The 17,166-nt window shown below is 39.4% G+C and overlaps 2 protein-coding genes across 2 annotated transcripts in view; one reads left to right on the top strand and one right to left on the bottom strand.

The window, feature by feature from the left end:
* Positions 1-5,272: 5,272 nt before the first annotated feature.
* dtwd1 (DTW domain containing 1) lies at positions 5,273-15,781 on the top strand. The gene is made up of 4 exons (XM_079825850.1): positions 5,273-5,578; positions 11,051-11,194; positions 11,267-11,462; positions 15,482-15,781. Exons 1-4 carry the CDS (start codon positions 5,378-5,380, stop codon positions 15,706-15,708), a joined length of 768 nt encoding a protein of 255 aa, XP_079681976.1. The 5' UTR covers positions 5,273-5,377; the 3' UTR covers positions 15,709-15,781.
* nnt2 (nicotinamide nucleotide transhydrogenase 2) overlaps positions 15,701-17,166 on the bottom strand; it is a 74,675-nt gene continuing 73,209 nt past the window's right edge. The window contains exon 21 of the mRNA XM_079825849.1: positions 15,701-15,929. Within this exon, the coding sequence (XP_079681975.1) occupies positions 15,783-15,929 (147 nt within the window). The 3' untranslated portion in view covers positions 15,701-15,782. The remainder of the gene's footprint in view (positions 15,930-17,166) is intronic.

Raw genomic sequence — 17,166 nt, 5'->3', positions numbered from 1 at the left:
AATGAAACTTATTCACACACAATCTTAGTAGATTCCTTGGGTCATGCCGAGAACATACCAGTTTTGCCATAGTCGGCCGAATTTCCATTTTTGTCATTTCGATTTTCTTTGAAAACATACTTTGTCAAACTACTCTTGGACCGTCACTACGATTTTCACGAAGATTGGACCAGATCATCTTCAGACCATGCTGATAAAATGTTATGAAATTCAAGATGATTCGTCAAACCGTTCTCGAATAACGCGCGAACGAATTTGATAAAAAACACGCCCAAATGAACGTAAGGCTATATCTCCGCAACGCTTGAGCGAATTCAAACTAAACTTGGTGTGTGTTATGAAAACCATGACCTGAGAGTACCTGCACAGTTTCGGCACAGTGCCACCTAGTGGTCAGGAGATATAAAAATGGCGATTTTTGCTTAGAACTTCTGAACAGTTAGGCCAAAAATCACAAAACTGGTCTCTTTAGAGTCGGACGATACCCAATTTTGAATACTATTTTGAATTTTTTCGTAAAATGCTATGTTTTATGAACGCGTCTGCATATTGTTATTACACTTAGTAAAAGTCATCTACACCATGCCCAGAAGGTACTCAAAAAGTTGAGACAGTGCCACCTTGTGGTCAAATATTATAATGAAATTTTAAAAATGCTAATAGCTTTTGATTAAATTAGCCTATCGTAATGAAACTAATTCACACACAATCTTAATAGATTCCTTGGGTCATGCCGAAAACATACCAGTTTTTGCCATAGTCGGCCGAATTTCCATTTTTGCCATTTCGATTTTCTTTGAAAACATACTTTGTCAAACTACTCTTGGACCGTCACTACGATTTTCACGAAAATTGGACCAGATCATCTTCAGACCATGCTGACAAAATGTTATGGAATTCAAGTTGATTCGTCAAACCGTTCTCGGATAACGCGCGAACGAATTCGATAAAAAGCACGCCAAAATGAACGCAAGGCTATATCTCCGCAACGCTTTAGCGAATTCAAACCAAAATTGGTGTGTGTTATGAAAACCATGACCTGAGAGTACCTGCAAAGTTTCGGCACAGTGCCACCAACTGGTCAGGAGATATGAAAATTGTAATTTTTGCTTATAACTTCGGAATGGTTGGGTCTCTTTAGAGTCGGACGATACCCAATTTCGAATACTATTTTGAATTTTTCCGTAAAATGCTATATTTTATGAACGCGATGGCGTATTGTTATTACACTTAGTAAGAGTCATCGACACCATGCCCAGAAGGTACTCAAAAAGTTGAGACAGTGCCACCTTGTGGTCAAATATTATAATGAAATTTAAAAAAATGCTAAGCTTTTGATTAAATTAGCCTATCGTAATGAAACTAACTCACACAATCTTAATAGATTTCTTTGGTCAAGCCGAAAACATACCAGTTTTGTCATAGTCGGCCGAATTTCCATTTTTGCCATTTCGATTTTCTTTGAAAACATACTTTGTCAAACTACTCTTGGACCGTCACTACGATTTTTACAAAAATTGGACCAGATCAACTTCAGACCATGCTGATAAAATGTTATGGAATTCAAGATGATTCGTCAAACCGTTCTCGAATAACGCGCGAGTGAAATCGATAAAAAACACGCCCAAATGAACGCAAGGCTATATCTCCGCAACGCTTGAGCGAATTCAAACTAAAATTGGTGTGTGTCATGAAAACCATGACCTGAGAGTACCTGCAAAGTTTCGGCACAGTGCCACCTAGTGGTCAGGAGATATGAAAATTGCAATTTTTGCTTATAACTTCAGAATGGTTGGGTCTCTTTAGAGTCGGACGATACCCAATTTTGAATACCATTTTGAATTTTTTCGTAAAATGCTATATTGTATGAACGCGATGGCGTATTGTTATTACACTTAGTTTCATTACGATAGGCTAATTTAATCAAAAGCTTAGCATTTTTTTGACATTTCATTATAATATTTGACCACAAGGTGGCACTGTCTCAACTTTTTGAGTACCTTCTGGGCATGGTGTAGATGACTCTTACTAACTCACACAATCTTAATAGATTTCTTTGGTCAAGCCGAAAACATACCAGTTTTGCCATAGTCGGCCGAATTTCCATTTTTGCCATTTCGATTTTCTTTGAAAACATACTTTGTCAAACTACTCTTGGACCGTCACTACGATTTTCACGAAGATTGGACCAGATCATCTTCAGACCATGCTGATAAAATGTTATGGAATTCAAGTTGATTCGTCAAACCGTTCTCGAATAACACGCAAACGAATTTGATAAAAAACACGCCCAAATGAACGTAAGGCTATATCTCCGCAACGCTTTAGCGAATTCAAACCAAACTTGGTGTGTGTTATGAAAACCATGACCTGAGAGTACCTGCGCAGTTTCGGCACAGTGCCACCTAGTGGTCAGGAGATATAAAAATGGCGATTTTTGCTTAGAACTTCTGAACAGTTAGGCCAAAAATCACAAAACTGGTCTCTTTAGAGTCGGACGATACCCAATTTTGAATACTATTTTGAATTTTTTCGTAAAATGCTATGTTTTATGAACGCGTCTGCATATTGTTATTACACTTAGTAAAAGTCATCTACACCATGCCCAGAAGGTCCTCAAAAAGTTGAGACGGTGCCACCTTGTGGTCAAATATTATAATGAAATTTAAAAAATGCTAAGCTTTTGATTAAATTAGCCTATCGTAATGAAAATAATTCACACACAATCTTAATAGATTCCTTGGGTCATGCCGAGAACATACCAGTTTTTGCCATAGTCGGCCGAATTTCCATTTTTGCCATTTCGATTTTCTTTGAAAACATACTTTGTCAAACTACTCTTGGACCGTCACTACGATTTTCACGAAAATTGGACCAGATCATCTTCAGACCATGCTGACAAAATGTTATGGAATTCAAGTTGATTCGTCAAACCGTTCTCGAATAACGCGCGAACGAATTCGATAAAAAGCACGCCAAAATGAACGCAAGGCTGTATCTCCGCAATGCTTTAGCGAATTCAAACCAAAATTGGTGTGTGTTATGAAAACCATGACCTGAGAGTAGCTGCACAGTTTCGGCACAGTGCCACCAAGTGGTCAGGAGATATGAAAATTTTAATTTTTGCTTATAACTTCGGAATGGTTGGGTCTCTTTAGAGTTGGACGATACCCAATTTCGAATACTATTTTGAATTTTTCCGTAAAATGCTACATTTTATGAATTGGCGTATCCTTATTACACTTAGTAAGAGTCATCAACACCATGCCCAGAAGGTACTCAAAAAGTTGAGACAGTGCCACCTTGTTGTCAAATATTATAATGAAATTTCAAATGCTAATAGCTTTTGATTAAATTAGCCTAACGTAATGAAACTAATTCACACACAATCTTTATAGATTCCTTGGGTCATGCCGTAAACATACCAATTTTGTCATAGTCGGCCAAACTTCCTGTTATCTTTGAAAACGTACTTTTTACGTACGTAGACTGTTTGTCTGATTTTTACCAAGAATGGCTCAGATCATCTCGGCACAGAGAAACAATATAGTTGAAATCACTTCAGAACAATTTTTCCAGCTGATGAACGCTAAAAACATTGACAGCCAATTAAAATCCATCCTGCATTTAAAGTGAGACGACAAAACTGTAGCACGCGCGTTGGTGTGGACGCTAATACAGTTACTGTTATATGTGTGAACGGGCTTTAATTTACAACGGCTTCGAACCCGGCTCAACCAATCAGAATCAAGAATCAACCGTTTTATAATACAGGGTAAAGCACTGTACATACATAGTCTTAATTAAGATTAAACAAGTTATGGAGTGGATCTCAAAAACTCATGACCCAAAACCCAGAGCTTTTTTAAAAATAGTTTAATTTTGCATTATAAAAAAATAAGGACTATTTTAGGACCAAATAAGATGTTTCGCACTGTGATATTATTTTCATGCATCATACAACAATATAACACTAGCATAAGTTAACACTAGCATACAGGAACAAAATTACTACCATGGCGTGTACATACTTTGCATTACTTTATATCGTGTTTTATCTGTTTTGTTTTAGATTCCTGAGAATTTGAAGGGAAAACGTGCAGGATTGTAATAATATCACAATGCAAAAGTTTTCCATTAGGTCCATCATATTTTAAATTGATATAAATATAATAATTTATAATTTTGACCAGTGTAATAAAAAAATGGTTTAAATGTGAGGTTTATCATTTTATAAAACGTTTCGCTTGTCAAACCATGTATTATTTAAAAATTAATGTTTAAATAGCCATTTTTACAGTCATTTTACCCAATCAAATGGTATTTATTTTGTCAGAGGTCTTAAAAGCCTTAAATTCGATTTTTTTGAAAATCTGCAGATTACACGGTGCAATGTATATAAAGTTAACGTTGTTATGCACATTTTTTACATCTGAGTGAACATTTCGAGTCACCACAGAAGTTTAGCCGCAATTTTGTAAAAAGTTTTGGCACGATTTCATCCAGTAATGTCACAAAATCCAAAAATAGTTTCATTTTCGCATTACAAATTAAGACCAATTAAGATATTTTATACTATGAAAATGCATCATTCGACAATATAAAACTAGCATACGTAATAGGAACAAATACTACCATGGCGTGTACATACTTTGCATCATATCATTTATTATCTGTTTTGTTTTAGATTCATGAGAATTTGAAGGGAAAACGTGCAGGATTGTCATAATATCAAACTGCAAAAGTTTCCCATTAGGTCCATCATATTTTAAATTAATATAATTATAAAGATTTTTAAATTTGACCAGTTTTATTTCCTTTAAAAAATAAAAAAAAAGTGAGGTTTGTCATTTTATAATAAACAAAACGTGTTATTTAAACTTCACTGTTTAAATAGCCGTTTTTACCCAACCAAATGGTATATTTTATTTGCCAGAGGTCTTTAAAGCCTTCAATTTGATTGTAAAACACCTGCAGATAACACGATATATAAAAGTTACGTTAAAGCTACCGTTATTATGCTAATTTATGAACCTCTGAGGGCTTGTTTCGAGTTACCTCAGAAGTTTTGGCGCGATTTCGAGTGAAGCTTTGGCGCGCTTTCAACATTTAATGTCACATACATTAAAAAACATCGTTATATTAGCTGCTTTATTCTGATTAATGGTCATTTGAACCCACCAGTCCTTGAGATTGAATAAATTCGTCCAGGGAGCAAATGTTCTTCTGTTTCTCCATCTCAAACAAGCGTCCGCGTCTGTTGCTATGGAACCTCTTCCTGCTTCCTCGAGCGCGTGAGTGTTTCCGGTGCGCAGTGCACACGTGGGATTGTTGTCGTCTCTTTTACAGTGTGTGTGTGTGTGTGTGTGTGGACGCGATGATGTCGGAGGATCAGGACCGCGCTGCCGGGGAGAGGAGCTCGCTGAGCGGCCTGCTGCTCGCCTCGCACGCCCCGCTGGATGACGCGCAGCGCGCGGGCCGGATGAAGTGCTCGCGGTGCGGCGCGTCGCGCATGTTCTACTGCTACAGCTGCTGCGCGCTGGTCGGGCTGGAGCCGCGGGACGTTCCGAGCGTCAAGGTCCGTGGAAACATCACATTAGGAACAGGTTTTCTTCCGTGGGACGCAAAAGGAGATGTTTTGAAGGATCGTAGTTTGACACATTCTATGAAAGTAATTCAGGACTGACGCTGCTCCACAAATAACAATAATCTGCCATTTAAAGGTGCAGTGTGTAATATTTATGAGGATCTATTGAGAATGAGGAGATACGTCATGGTCGTGGGCGGAGTCTGGCCCGTACACCATTCCGGGATCCGACGCTATCGGTTGCCAGGGGTAACATTGTAAGAGCGAAACAGAGATCAGAGCAGGAAAGACGGCTCGAGGAATTATCATCGCGGCGTTTAAGCGGAGAAATTACGAGAAAACTTGAAATGGAGAAGAAGAGGTCTCGTACAGGGAGAAACTTACTACCAGCGCCAAGCTGAGGTATTTAGAGAAGCTGATATCAAAAACGTTGACCCATACGAGCTGCCACGGCAGAACACCGAACTCTTTACCACCTTGCACTGAAATGTTTCTATAAATATATTTCCTGTGCATTCTGAATAATAAATATATCTCCCCACTATCCTGCAGCAGTCCAGTGCTCGTCATCCTTAGCAGTGTTTTTCTCTTACTGATCATATTTTGTACCTGTTGAGTTTATATTTTTAAATTAATTTGACTAAAAATTTAAATGATCGTTTGTGTGCGCTGGTGCTTTTATTCCAGCCTTCTTGAGTAGAATGAATGCTCGGTACGTGCTTTAAATGGATGTAATGTTAACCATGTTAAATATTGAATTAATCTTAAACAGTGATGCACAGTAGAGGAAAATGACAGTCAACTAGGCCTACCTTGAATATTAATTAAGCGTTTTGGGCATAAACATGTTTATAGCATACAGTAAAATGACCGACAATGAAAAATGACAGAATAGTGATCAACATGTTTAATACAAATAAATAAAGGTTCGTATTGATCAAGTGTCTCACACTTCAGCATCGCGCTCTCTAGTTTAGACCATGACTGACACCCTGTGGTGAAATAATGGCGTACGTTTACCAGCCGCTGCTTTCTCAGATCGGCTTGGGTGGATTAAAACTTCATGTTCAGTTGAGTTTGGAAAACTATGTACATAGTAATCATCAGAATATCTCTTCTCCAGTCTCTGTCCGAATTCATTACCTGGCGGGCAGACCCCCAAAATGGCGGAAGGGGGGCGGGGCGCTGTGTCGTGACGACATCTCCTCATTCTCAATAGACAAAAATGCAATATAATACATATAACTATGTTTTCAGTGGAGTATAAAGACCGTTATGTTTTTATTACCTCAGAATGAGCATTTCTATCTCCACACATGTCACTGTCATGTTTCTACGGTAACCCTAAAGGGACAAACTTCTCTACTGAGCGCTAGTCACTCTCTGCCGTCTCCGACGACTACATTTTTGTCCTGTGTCGGCCACCTTAGCTTCTCAATGTGCTTGGAAAGGGAGGGGTGTGTGATTGCAATTCACAACCTCACCACAAGATGCCGCTAAAATTCACACACTGCACCTTTAAGTCATACGAAAGGACTCAAATTTACCTGAATTTTCCAGAAATTGTAGTATTTATTATAAATGAATCGCTGCACATCATTATTGTGTTAATAATCTTGAGTCAGAGTAACTTCATCTCTTCTCTGATGACGAGGGGCGGGGCCACCTGTCACTCACATGAGATCCACCAATAGCAAACCACAACCATCCAATCAATTCCCCACTGACACAATCAAGCCCCGCCCTACATTTGTTCTTGTTTGTGAAGCGATTCACTCGAATCAGAGCCGTTGAAAACCAGAGTTACGACACTCCCATAGACTTCCACAGGAACTGAGGAATGCGGAAGAAAAGCGATTAGTTTGAACATTGAATATTTTGAGATTTTATGGCATTAGTTGACCTCTCAGGAATATTAATAGAAGTGGTATTTTATGAAGCGCATTATAGTTAATGTTTATTGTTATAATAGATCGTGAGCAGCACTGCAACAGCTACTATATCCAGATGCTATCGTCATATTTCAACAGTTTTTAGTCTCTCCGAGATCTTTCTAGCCCATTCAAGGAATAAAGTATAACGCTTATGAATAACGCCTGGATAAAAAGAGTTGAATTAAACACTATTTAAAACTTCTTTATTGGGTTAAATTCTGTATATGCTAGAATCATTAATTGATATTCATCTGTTGTGTATCGAGTATCATAAAATAACATTCGGACGTTAACATTTAAATGAGAAAAGAAATGACCACTATAACCAGTAGATGGCGGAAAAGGGAACCCTTATTGGCTCATTAGCCATTTTTTCTCTTTTTTTTTGGAATTAATTTTTATAGATCATGAAATCACTATTATAACATTAAAATATCTATTTTTGTTACTGTATTTGTACTGAAGTGTTAGGCTAATTGTAGGGAAACGTTTTTTGGAGTTGTTTGGAACTATTGAGAGCTCTATGAACCATGACCACGAGATCAAAGAGTAACGCAACTCTCTTATTATATGGCTCTGACTAAAACTATAACCATAACTGTAACTAAAACTATAATGATAACTAAAACTTGAAAGATAACTGTAAATAAAGATATAACGATAACTATAAAGATAACTGTAACTAAAACTATAACGATAACTGTAACTAAAACTATAATGATAACTAAAACTATAACGATAACTGTAAATAAAGATATAACGATAACTATAAAGATAACTAACTAAAACTATTACTGTAACTAAAACTATAACGATAACTGTAACTACAACTATAATGATAACTAAAACTATAACGATAACTAACTAAAACTATAACGATAACTGTAAATAAAGATATAACGATAACTATAAAGATAACTGTAACAAACTATAACTGTAACTAAAACTATAATGATAACTAAAACTATAAAGATAACTGTAACTAAAACTATAACGATGACTAACAAACTATAATAACAAACTATAACGATAACTGTAACTAAAACTATAATGATAATTAAAACTATAACGATAACTATAAAGATAACTGTAACTAAAACTATAAAGATAACTGTAACTAAAACTATAATGATAACTAAAACTATAACGATAACTGTAACTAAAACTATCCATCATAAAAGTGGATTTAGATAGATTATATGGCTCTGACTCGAATATAGACCTTATTAGCCAAATAAATATTAGTGTACAAGCCCACTGCTGTGATTGGCCACTGTGAGACTTCAGTGTAAACGCCCACTGCTGTGATTGGCTGATATCTTTGCAAATAAAATAGCTGAGTATTACATGTGGAACTCTCTCAAACTTTTAGCACGTTTTACTATTACAGCTCTCAAGGTTAACGAATCGTGTAAAGTGTTGATTATAGCATTATATTCAGATTGTGGCCTGAAATATATATACGTCACGCTAGCTCATCAACGCCATATATAAGGAGAAGCAGAAATCTCATTGGTTCTTGCATGCATAGATATCCATAATAAAGGCTAAATGTCTTACAGCAGAGTCTCTGTCATCACCGGCGGCCATCTTGTCACAGGCATGCTTTCTGGCGGCCATCTTGTCACAGGCAAGCTTTCTGGCGGGCTCTTGATGTAAGGCGAGTGATCTGAACACAAATACTCTTATCTCGGTGAAATCTTGATGGATTTACAAATGGTTTGGTTTCTTACAAACGTTTTTAACGTGGCTATAACAATGCTTGAATAAATTATGAATAATTATTCATAAGTATGCAGTGTCATAACTACATCTGACGTTTATAATAAAACCAAACAGTTTGAAAATCGGTAGAAAATTGAGCAAGTTATGGTTTTTTAAAAAGTACACGCACCATTAAAACACAATGAGTGAGCGAGCTGACTGTGACAAGATGGCCGCCAGGTGTGGATGTCGACCTCTAACGTCATCCCCGGCGGCCATCTTGTCACAGGCAAGCTTTCTGGCGGCCATCTTGTCACAGGAAAGCTTTCTGGCGGGCTCCTGATGTAAGGCGAGTGATCTGAACACAAATACTCATATCTCGCTGAAATCTTGACGGATTTACAAATGGTTTGCTTTCTTACAAACGGTTTTAACGTGGCTATAATAATGCTTGAACAAATTATGAATAATTATTCATAAGTATGCAGTGTCATAACTACACCTCTGACGTTTATAACAAACCAAACTGTTTGAAAATCGGTAGAAAAAACGTACACGCACCATTAAAACACAATGTTAGGAGTGAGCGAGCTGACTGTGACAAGATGGCCGCCAGGTGTGGATGTCGACCTCCATTGGCCAGCAGCGCGGACGAGACATCTCGCCTTTATTATGGATATCTATGCTTGCACGAGGCGAAATTAAAATGGAGGCTAATTTGTAGACCGACCCAATTATTCATTTGAAGGTTTGTGGTGAACATTACTGGAGCAGACTTGAACATTGTGGCCATAAAAGTTACTCAATAAATCCAAAACCCACAGGAAACTGGTGGCTGCCAAACGCTCATTCCTTCCATAGTTTTAGGATACCAAATGGTTTGGGAGTCGGTTTGGGAGTCAGTCCATCATGTGAACAAACGCTTGACGTTTGGAGCGGTTCTTCTGAAGCACACGTTAAAGGGTTAGTTCACCCAAAAATGTAAATTGTGTCATTAATGACTGAGCCTCATGTGGTTGGACACCCGTCAGGCCTCCGTTCATCTTCAGACACAAATGAAGATATTTTAGTGTAAATCTGATGCTCTGAAAGGCCTCCATTGGCTCAACTTTACACTCTCAAGACCCTTAAAAGACACTAAAGACTAAAGTTACAAAGTCCATCTCACTACAGCGGCTCTACAATAACTTTATGAAGACGAGAATAGTTTCTGTGCGCAAAAAAACCCTAAATAACGACTTCTATAGTGATGACGATTTCAAAACACGGCCTCATGAAGCTTCGAAGCGTTATGAATCAGTGAGTCGATTCAGCAGTTCAGAGCGTTATGAATCAGTGAGTCGATTCAGCAGTTCAGAGCGTTATGAATCAGTGAGTCAATTCATGATTCGGATCGCGTGTCAAACTGCTGAAATACGTGACTTTGGCGATTCAAACCGCTGATTCGACTCACTGATTCATAACGCTTCGAAGCTTCATGATTCCGTGTTTTGAAATCGTCATCACTATATAAGTCGTTATTTAGGGTTTTTGTTTGCGCACAAAAACTATTCTCGTCACTTTATAAAGTTATTGTAGAGCCGCTGTAGTGAGATGGACTTTGTAACTTTAGTCTTTAGTGTCTTTTAAGGGTCTTGAGAGTGTAAAGTTGAGCCAATGGAGGCCTTTCAGAGCATCAGATTTACACTAAAATATCTTCATTTGTGTCTGAAGATGAACGGAGGTCTGACGGGTGTCCAACCACATGAGGCTCAGTCATTAATGACACAATTTACATTTTTGGGTGAACTAACCCTTTAACGATAGATTTATCTGCTGTTTTCAGTTGCCGGTGAAGATCGACATCATCAAACACCCGAACGAAGTGGATGGCAAGAGCACAGCGGTGCAGGCCAGACTCATCGCGCCGCAGGACGTCACCATCTACACATATCCCTGCATCCCAGAGCTGGACCAGAGCGCAGAGAACGTGAGCGAAACCCCCACAAAACCAACCGCGAGTTCAGACCGGCTCGGCTAACACAGCCTGTTCTTCCCACAGATCGTGGTGGTGTTTCCCGGGCCAAATGCGATGACGGTGGAGGAATTATGGGAGTATTTTACAGCCGGTGGAGCGCAGCGGGCGAAGAGATTAAAGGCGGCTTCTGAAACACACACCTGCCCGATCCAGAGAGTGGTTTTCATCGACAGCACCTGGAACCAAACCACCAGAATCATCACGGATGAACGTCTTCAAGGTGCCTCTCATCTTTAGGGATAGTTCACCCAAACATGATTTACTCACCACTCAAGCCATCCTAGATGTGTACGACTTTCTTCTTTCAGCCAAACACAATCTGAGTTATGTTAAAAAATATCAAGTTTCATAATGGGAGGTTTTAAAGCCCAAAAAAGTGCATCCATCATAAAAGTAATCCATACGCCTCTAGTGGGTTAACTAGCTTTAACAATACTTTAAAATGTTAAAAGCAGCAGGTTTTTGGATCACTTCTGATAGAGACTGACCACTGCAGACCGGGAACAGCCCACAAGAGCTGCAGTTTTGGAGATGCTCTAACCCAAAACAATCTGGCCCTTGTCAAACTCGCTCAAATCCTCACGCTTGCCCATTTCTCCTGCTTCTAACACATCAACTCTGAGGACAAAATGTTCACTTGCTACCTAATATATCCCACCCACTAACAGGTGATGAAGAGATCATAGGGCGTTTTCACACCTGAAAGTCCGAACCAATGTAAATTTTTTGATACATTGGTTAGTTTTGGTTTGGTTTCACATTGCCATCATGCAAGCGCACTAAAGAACTGTACATGACACACTTGCGTCCTGTCGTCATCATCTATGTGGGCGGCATCTTGACATTGATTGGTTTGTAAACGGACGTGCGTCCATGGGCGTCGGAGCCATTGTATGTGGGCGGGACAAGACCCCCCCCACTTTTTACGATCAATGATATTGAACCCACTCACTTTTATAGTCTCTAATTCAGCACATGTCTGTTTACCGATAAACTAGTGGTGGGCATCGATTAAAAAAATTAACTAATTAATCACACTTTTTTCTGTAATTAATCGCGATTAATCGCAAGTTTTTAATATTTTATGTTTTTAATATTTTGATATTGTAATAATTTCAGTTACTCTCCAAATTAATGTATAAACAATTTAAAGACAGCATATTTTAAATATGTGTTGTATTGTCATGTTTTTATGAATGAAGGCCAGTATCACTGATACTAAAGTGTCTATGAAACATTAATGACGTTACATTACAGTATAACTGAAAGATGCCAATCTCAACATTTATTAGGCTTTAAAAAAAACTACTTTTAATTTAAGTGAACTTAAAACAATCTTTACATAAACCCAAAATAATAAATGTTATATTTACCCATGGCCTTCCCTGTTATACAGAAATGTAATAGTTATCTTTCTTAACTGCATAAATAATAAATAAAATATAGATTAATCATCATTAAAGCTACAATTTTCTCTGTTCCCGTTGTTCTGTGATGAGCATTAATGACATCATCATCAGTGCTACTGTCACTTTAAGAACAGCCGCGCAACTCATTTCCCCACAACTCTTTAAGTTCATTTAAGACGTTATTTAACTAATTTAAGATCCTAATATGAGAATCCTCAAAATCCTCTGTGTTATTGTTTGTTCAAGAGCAAAAGAGAACTCGATGTGTGCAGGAAACTGAATCGAGTCTATCTATGCGTCGAGTGTGTGTGTGTGTGTGTGTGTGACCTGATTAGCTGACATGAGACGCATCCACACAGACAGGACACTGACACACACACACACACACACACACACACACACACACACACACACACACACACACAGGACATTGGCATACAGCGCGTTCGCTTGTGTCTTGTCGCGCTTGGAAGCATTTACATGAATAAGAGCGTGATGATCATGTAACGCTAAGCAAAAATGGATATAAAAACGGACGCTGCGTTATTTGCGTTAAATATTTTAATTGCGTTAAGCTGAAAAAATTAATCGCCCGCGTTAACGCGTTAATTTGCCCAGCCCTACGATAAACACTTATTATTAAACACGTTAGACGCTTTATTTCCACTTTTCTAATATGTTCTTCATTTTTATCGAAAATAAATGCCTTTCCGATCTGATATGTGAAGGGAAAAGTGAGTAGAGTGAGTTCAGCAAAAGGCAGATTCAAACCGTGGGGCGATTCGCGTCAAAACTTGATGCCATGCGTCTCACCCCTACACTAATCTTGTCTTGTCCAACCAGACATTTAGCAAACAAGGCGATATATTTGTACTCAATGTAAATGGCATCTACTCCAATGAAAATTTTCTGAGAGGGGATTCACCCACATTTTTTTTTGCTTCCAACTTCCATGCGTGTGTCTGACATCAGCGTCTTTGACGAGAATGAATGAACAGACGCGTATCGTTCCCACTAGTAAACAGTGCGCATTGGCTTGACTATTTCTTTTCATTTAAAAGTGGACATTTCAAGCTTTCTATACACATATTTCTCATGTGTGTGAGGCTGAGTTTGGGTTTATTTATGAGACGTGTTCAAAAGCAATGCTAGTGATCGCGCCGGCGCCTTCAAGTCACGATTATTGTCTGCTATAGACTATTTGCTTCTTATTAAATCCAGGCAATTGGCTGATGAAACATTGATTAAAATTAAGATCATTTATTCAAAACTAAATTCACTTTAAAGAAATGCTTTCTACAAAATAAAACTTAATGAAGTGGTCAAAATCATTTGATATTGACACATCTTTTCACTTTTCATAACCAATATAATTTCAATATTTAAAAATAACATCATAATATTTAAACATAAAGAGGAACATCCTGTATATGCTCTGAAAGTCCGAACCGCCGGACGCCGCCATGTTCAATGAGACAAGACGTGAGGGGAGGGGGGATAAAAGCAAGGAGGCGGGGGGCGAGCACAGCACAGAGAACGCAAACAAGCAAAGTGGCGGAATCAGAATTAAATATAAACAATATGTCGATATATATACCATATGTCAAAATCCATATCGTGTTGAAAAAATATCTCGAAATATTTTAAATATCGAGATATCGCCCACCCCTAGTTAAAAGTGGTGAAACGGGATTAAAAGTAGTGAAACGGGGGTTAACCCAGGGTTAAAAGTAGTGAAACGGGGGTTAACCCAGGGTTAAAAGTAGTGAAACGGGGGTTAACCCAGGGTTAAAAGTAGTGAACGGGGGTTAACCTGGGGTTAAAAGTAGTGAAACGGGGGTTAACCCGGGGTTAAAAGTGGTGAAACGGGGGTTAACCCAGGGTTAAAAGTAGTGAACGGGGGTTAACCTGGGGTTAAAAGTAGTGAAACGGGGGTTAACCCGGGGTTAAAAGTAGTGAACGGGGGTTAACCTGGGGTTAAAAGTAGTGAAACGGGGGTTAACCCAGGGTTAAAAGTAGTGAACGGGGGTTAACCCAGGGTTAAAAGTAGTGAAACGGGGGTTAACCCAGGGTTAAAAGTGGTGAACGGGGGTTAACCCGGGGTTAAAAGTAGTGAAATGGGGGTTAACCTGGGGTTAAAAGTAGTGAACGGGGGTTAACCCAGGGTTAAAAGTAGTGAAATGGGGGTTAACCTGGGGTTAAAAGTAGTGAACGGGGGTTAACCTGGGGTTAAAAGTAGTGAACGGGGGTTAACCTGAGGTTAAAAGTAGTGAACGGGGGTTAACCTGGGGTTAAAAGTAGTGAACGGGGGTTAACCTGAGGTTAAAAGTAGTGAACGGGGGTTAACCTGGGGTTAAAAGTAGTGAACGGGGGTTAACCTGGGGTTAAAAGTAGTGAACGGGGGTTAACCTGGGGTTAAAAGTAGTGAACAGGGGTTAACCTGGGGTTAAAAGTAGTGAACGGGGGTTAACCTGAGGTTAAAAGTAGTGAACGGGGGTTAACCTGAGGTTAAAAGTAGTGAACGGGGGTTAACCTGAGGTTAAAAGTAGTGAACGGGGGTTAACCTGAGGTTAAAAGTAGTGAACGGGGGTTAACCCGGGGTTAAAAGTAGTGAAACGGGGGTTAACCCAGGGTTAAAAGTAGTGAACGGGGGTTAACCCAGGGTTAAAAATAGTGGACGGGGGTTAACCCAGGGTTAAAAATAGTGGACGGGGGTTAACCTGGGGTTAAAAGGGGAAACCTGGTGTTAAAAGGGTTTTTTAGAACGACAATAAATGAAGCACAAAAGCTCTTTTGAAGGCGTTTGTCTCAGACTGTTATTTCTCCACAGCTTTACCACACGTGGAGCTCAAGAGCAGAAGAACCTGTTTCTGGCGGCGTCAGAAAGGCTGTCCGGACACACACCTGGCCACAATAGAGGCCGTCTACTACTTCCTGAAGGACCTGCACAGCCACTACTACTGCGAGTACACGGGAGAATACGACAACCTGCTGTTCTTCTTCTCATTCCTGCATAAACTGATCAATAAAGCCAAACAGGCTGCCGGGAAAGTGTGACCGTCACAATATTTTTATTTACTGATTGTATTTTTATTGTTGTATTTGACAATAAAGGTGTTTGTGCACACGGGTCAGTAATAGGCCTCTCTTATTTTGGCCTGTAAGCTGTCGCAGGTCTTCTTGGCGTCTCCCAGGAGCATGGCGGAGTTGGGCTTGTAGAAAATGGGGTTGTCGACCGCAGCATATCCCACACCCAGAGTGCGCTTCATCACGATCACCTGCACACACACACACACACACACACACACACACACACTGATTCACACGGCTGCTGCTCTTTAATCGGTGTGTAATCGACAGAGGTGGACAGTAACTAAGTACATTTACTTGAGTACTGTACTTAAAGGGTTAGTTCACCCAAAAATGTAAATTGTGTCATTAATGACTGAGCCTCATGTGGTTGGACACCCGTCAGACCTCCGTTCATCTTCAGACACAAATGAAGATATTTTAGTGTAAATCTGATGCTCTGAAAGGCCTCCATTGGCTCAACTTTACACTCTCAAGACCCTTAAAAGACACTAAAGACTAAAGTTACAAAGTCCATCTCACTACAGCGGCTCTACAATAACTTTATGAAGACGAGAATAGTTTCTGTGCGCAAAAAAACCCTAAATAACGACTAATATAGTGATGACGATTTCAAAACACGGCCTCATGAAGCTTCGAAGCGTTATGAATCAGTGAGTCGATTCAGCGGTTCAGAGTGTTATGAATCAGTGAGTCGATTCAGCGGTTCAGAGCGTTATGAATCAGTGAGTCGAATCATGATTCGAATCGCGTGTCAAACTGCTGAAATTTGGCGATCCAAACTGCTGATTCGACTCACTGATTCATAACGCTCTGAACCGCTGAATCGACTCACTGATTCATAACGCTCTGAACCGCTGAATCAACTCACTGATTCATAACGCTCTGAACCGCTGAATCGACTCACTGATTCATAACGCTCTGAACTGCTGAATCGACTCACTGATTCATAACACTCTGAACCGCTGAATCGACTCACTGATTCATAACGCTCTGAACCGCTGAATCGACTCACTGATTCATAACACTGAACCGCTGAATCGACTCACTGATTCATAACGCTCTGAACCGCTGAATCGACTCACTGATTCATAACGCTCTGAACTGCTGAATCGACTCACTGATTCATAACGCTCTGAACTGCTGAATCGACTCACTGATTCCTAATGCTCTGAACTGCTGAATCGACTCACTGATTCATAACGCTCTAAACCGCTGAATCGACTCACTGATTCATAACACTGAACCGCTGAATCGACTCACTGATTCCTAATGCTCTGAACCGCTGAATCGACTCGCTGATTCATAATGCTCTGAACCGCTGAATCGACTCACTGATTCATAACGCTCTGAACCGCTGAATCGACTCACTGATTCCTAATGCTCTGAACCGCTGAATCGACTCGCTGATTCATAATGCTCTGA

The sequence above is a fragment of the Gobio gobio genome, assembly GCF_949357685.1.
Source record: "Gobio gobio genome assembly, chromosome: 9".
Taxonomy (NCBI): Eukaryota; Metazoa; Chordata; class Actinopteri; order Cypriniformes; family Gobionidae; genus Gobio; species Gobio gobio.
The sequence above is the reverse complement of the archived record's forward strand: the minus strand, read 5'-3'. Positions and strand labels throughout refer to the sequence as shown.